This window comes from Catharus ustulatus, chromosome 3 (assembly GCF_009819885.2).
Source record: "Catharus ustulatus isolate bCatUst1 chromosome 3, bCatUst1.pri.v2, whole genome shotgun sequence".
Lineage (NCBI taxonomy): Eukaryota > Metazoa > Chordata > Aves > Passeriformes > Turdidae > Catharus > Catharus ustulatus.
In genome coordinates, this window is record NC_046223.1 from 8,886,859 (window position 1) to 8,891,534 (window position 4,676).

Below are 4,676 nucleotides of genomic sequence, written 5' to 3' on the forward strand. Positions count from 1 at the left end.
TTGTGGTGTTACGTTTCCAGACAGACACCAAAGAGTTTTTCTGTCTCGGGAGGTGGAATGAAGATCATTACCTTGTGTCCTTGTGACGGTCCTGAGCAAGCGTCCCTGCCGCATTCGCCAGCCTCTCAGCCCTGGCTGTGCCTGCCAGCTCCGTGACTCCAATTCTCTCCAGCAGGGACAGGAGCAGTTCGGCCGCACACTTCCGCACCTTCACGTGCTGGCTCCTGGCAAGAGGAGAGCAAACACTGGGGCACAGGGACAAGGAGCAACAGCAGCACAGGCCTTGGCCACAGTGTGCTCCCTGGCATTGCTGGGGGAAGGAGGCCTGGCATCTCCTGCAACTTCAGACACCTGTAGAAGCTTCTGTCCTCAGATAAACTCAGAGTTAGCACTGGACAGAGGGACTGCCTCAAGGAAGAGGGAGGAATTCAGTCTCCCTGCACTATCTCATCCTCAATTTCTTTTCCAAAATTTACTCTGAGAAAGATTAAAGAAATAGATCACATATGAATTCTTTAGAAATTAAAGAAAATTCACACTGGCTCATCAGAGGGCACCCACTACACCGAGCTGCAGCTCTGGATTGAGGCTTTTTCCAGCCATTTATTCCCAAATCTGCAGAAATTTGGAAAACAACAAATGCAGGGAAAACATACTGTGGGCCATGAAGTTGCTGAATGTTTCTTCTGTGAGGCTAGGCAAGGGAAACATCTGAATGTTTTACCCTATTCCATAGCTGAGGAAAGGCTGGCAGTCATTTTAGCCAGATTGTCTTGTTCTAGAGAGTGTCTTTTGGCAATTATCAAGCCCAGCACCAACACTTAAGGCAGCATTTGCCTCAGCTATTCCATAGCATTTGGCCTGTGAAGGTGCCTGTGAAGTGACTCATCATCTCAAGGCCAACATGAAACATCAGTTTCAACAGGAAGTACAGCTCAAAGGCCTGGACAGTCATACAAGACTCCTTTTGGCAGGAGCTGCACCTGCACTGCAGGCTGTGCCACACCCAGCACATTCTCCCCATGTGCTCCATGGCCCAGCAAGTACTCCCCTTATTTCTCAAGTTCATGGCATAGTGAGGATGCATGGTTTTTTCCCAGGGCCTCTGTGGTTAGGGCAGTGAAATATCAAAGAGCGCTCACAGCTGCAACTGCAATTGTCCCTCTCCTCACAAAAGCACAAGGCTCTATCCTTAACCTTTGAAGGCACTTTCACTTCCTCACCATTCACCACATCTAGGCAACTCTGACAGACTGGGAGAACTCCAGGAAGCAGCAGGAAGCTGAGTCATAGCAGGTTTAAGCTGCATATCAGGAAAAGGCTTTTCACCCACAGGGTGGCTGGGCACTGCAACAGGCTCCCCAGGGCAGTGGTCACAGCACCAAGCCTGACAGAGTTCAAGAAGCATTAGGACAACACTCTCAGGCACATGCTGTGACCCTTGGGGTGTTCTGTGCAAGGCCAGGAGTTGGACTCGATGATCCTCATGAGCCCCTTTCAACCCCCATATTCTACACTTCTGTGATTCTAAGAACTCATAGGCTGAGGGAGGGCAGAAATAGGGGACAAGAGGAGAGAAATGAGGTGGATTGGAGAATCCAGTCACTGAGTTGGCAGAACATGCAGGATACAGGACCCTTCCCTCCCACCATTCCCATTCTTTCTCTCATCGTCTCCCGCACCTGCACACCAGAAGGTGAAGAATATCACTAAGAGAAGGAGAACCTACCTGACTCCCATGTCCAGGAGAGCAGTCATTGCTCGTGCAGGAGTCACATTGTCCACCATCTTCCCCAGGGTCTGACTGGCTGCTTTCTCAAGAAACTCTGGGGAGTTACGCAGCACCTGAAGAAGGACCCGAGCCACCTCATCCATCTCAGAGTCCATGTCCTTCTTCAAGGTCACAAAAAACTCTCCCAGAGTGACAATGGCTGAGCAGGACACCTTGGAGCGCAGGTTGGTCACCTGGGGAAGTCATGAGGGGAACCATAAGAATCACCTTAAAAAGAAAACCAGTTGCCTTAGACAAAAGTTCTCAGACCTGATCACTGAAGGCCGGAAAACAAAAATTTCCCTAAAGTGATCTACTGAATCCATCTATAATGTCAACTGCTTTGATTTTAGGCTCTTTTATTTGAAAAACAAAAAATCAAATAAAAGTGCGCCTTTCAAACCAGAAAGGCACAGGCCATAAGGATAATGAGTCACGTGCTGCTGTTCAAAATAGGAACAGCAAGAGTTGAAGCACTCAGCCAGGAAGCAGAAAACACAGGCTCAGGTCTACAGACTATTTTGCAGTGGTGAATTACAGCCTGGGCAGAGATTAAGACTCTGGCAAATAACGTAATTAGTGCATCTGTTTTTGCACCTGTACAATTCATTATAATGGCAGCTCACTCAAAGATGGGTGCCAGATACCAGACCTGCCAGTAAATACAGGTAAATGGACACACAGATCCTATAGAGAGCTGACAGGCATTAGAAACAGAAGGTCTAAAACCAGAAATGAAGGCAGTCTCTGAGTACATGTGGAGATGAACAAGCACATATCTACTCTCCACACTCTGCATGAAGTACAGGGGAAAAGCCAAAACAATGTTCTCACCTCGCTGATAATTGCCAAGCAAACGTCATGAAGTCTTGAAAGCAGGACTTCTGAATGGGACTCAGCCAGGTGTTTGAAGCTGAGGAGTGCCTTCTCCTTCTCCTCCCTGAAAGACAAGTACCAAAAATATTGATTTTTCTCTCCACCCAAGATCTAGGCAGCACCCTCTGAATTACCAGGCTGGCAGCTCTGTCAAACAATGGGAGGTGCTTTTCAAGAAGAACTTAATGAAATCATGGAACTCGTTGCCACAGGATGCTGTGGCTGTCAAATACATACAAAAATCCCAGAGGCAAATAGAGGGATTTCAGAGCTTCATTTGTGGCTATTTTGGAAAACAGCCCTTCCAAAATGTCTGGTAAATGAAGTCCCTGTGTCACTGCTTCCTAGAAGCGGTGAGACTGGCCCATGCTGCTGTTTCTTGTCGCCTCCCTGTACCTGTCCCTAAGACACAATCCCATCGGGCTGTTACTGGGGCATTTTCCTTCTTTGTCAGCCCCAGCAGGCAGTTCAGCAGTGAGAGTCTGCACTGGCACTCTGGAGCTTATTTTCCCCTCTACAATCTAGGCCTGTCTGTCACCCACCCAGTCCTCTTCCACATTCCCCCAAAAAAGCTACAGGATGTCCTAGAAGATTCCACACCTGAGCAAGAAGAGTTTAAAGCCTGGCTTTTCCCAAAAACCCCTACCTAAACCAATCCCCACAACAGCAACATGTTATTGAAAAGGTGCAAACAACTCTGTCTCTCAGCACTTGCTCTGTGCAGGCCCTGAGCTACAGGAAGGTGTGTGAGGCATCAGGGCTGCAGCACAGGACTGGAGACCGATCCCACGGGCACCCCTGAGGGTCACCCAGATCCCCACACCTGCAGAAGCTCTCTGCTCCTCACAGGGCACCAAACAGAAATGGGGAAGAGAAAGCAGAAGAGAAAGGGCAAAGCAAATGTGACTGCACAAGGAGATGCCTTGTGGCAGATTTTTCATGCTTATCCCAGTGTGAATGGAGTCCTTATCCCTGTGTGAATGAAGCATCCACCCCTGAGTGGATGCCAACCCAGAAATCAAAAAGACAAGCAATATCACCTAACATTTGTGGGGTTATCACCTCTGGGCCTCCTTCTCTCTGTGTTTAATTGTGGAAGAAATGTTGAGTATTGACCAAACATCTCAGGCCCATTTGAAGTAGTGAGAAGGAAAAAGTTTAATTCCAAACCTACATGATTCCTAGAGGATTTCACTTCTTTCTCCTTCTCTTCTGACATTAACACTTCAGAAGCTGAGGGTCTTGAAAGCACCACTCAGTCCACTTCTCAGAAAGAGGAACTCCCTGGAGCTGCTTCTGGGACTCACAAGTAGGAGGTCACAGGGATACCCGGTCACCTGCCATTGCTGTCAGCAGTGGCACCTGAGAGAAATCTTACTCAGTCCCACTGGGCCAGTACCAAATCTCTACATTCAGAACTGCTGCCATCCTGCTTCTGCCTTCAGCCAGCAAATCATCTTATCCCACAGCTTCCTCTCTTCTCTCAAGATTCCCTTTTGCAGCTCCATGGAGCAGCAGGCAAAGCGAGGAACCAGCACAGACCTGCTGCAGCTGGAGCACAGCTGCAGACCAAGGCCAAGAAAAGGCTGCTCTCAAATCCTGATCCTCTCTCTGCTCTGGAGTGGTTTCACCAGTGCCCTTTGGCCCTCTGGGCTGTCGGGGCTCAGAGGCTCTAGCAAGATACACTTCTAACCTCCCTTAATGCTCAGAGGGAGACAGAGTGACCGGGGCCTTTCTTACCAGTCATCGCTGTCGAGCCAGGAGAGTGCCTGGAGCAAGGACTGCTGTGGATCAGGAGAGGCTGTGTCCTTGTGCCCATGCCCACGGAGCAGCTCCTCTCGGCGCTCGGCACCAGGGGCCGTCTGCGAGGTCACTGTAAGGAGAGGGTGAGCCCTGAGCGCTGCAGCCCCGGGCAAGGCACCCGCCATGGAGCGGCCTGCAGCCCCAGCTCCCAGCCAGGCTTCCATTGCTGCACACGGGCCCTGCCTCACACCCTGCCCTGCTCTCTGCCTCCTTGGGCTCCTTGCTT

The 4,676-nt window shown here is 49.9% G+C and overlaps 1 protein-coding gene across 1 annotated transcript; it reads right to left on the reverse strand.

Annotated features, from left to right (window-relative positions):
* Positions 1-67: 67 nt before the first annotated feature.
* LOC116994771 (TOG array regulator of axonemal microtubules protein 2-like) lies at positions 68-4,419 on the reverse strand. Its single transcript, XM_033056703.1, has 3 exons — positions 4,388-4,419; positions 1,730-1,965; positions 68-224 (listed from the first exon to the last, which is right to left on the reverse strand). Exons 2-3 carry the CDS (start codon positions 1,885-1,887, stop codon positions 68-70), a joined length of 315 nt encoding a protein of 104 aa, XP_032912594.1. The 5' UTR covers positions 1,888-1,965; positions 4,388-4,419.
* Positions 4,420-4,676: the final 257 nt, after the last annotated feature.

Excerpts from the sequence above, each read along its gene's own strand:
- LOC116994771 (XM_033056703.1), bottom strand. The coding sequence starts at position 1,887 with ATGGACTCTGAGATGGATGAGGTGGCTCGGGTCCTTCTTCAGGTGCTG. Across the intron at positions 225-1,729 it reads CTCCTGGACATGGGAGTCAG|GAGCCAGCACGTGAAGGTGC; the intron begins GTAGGTTCTCCT and ends TCCTCTTGCCAG.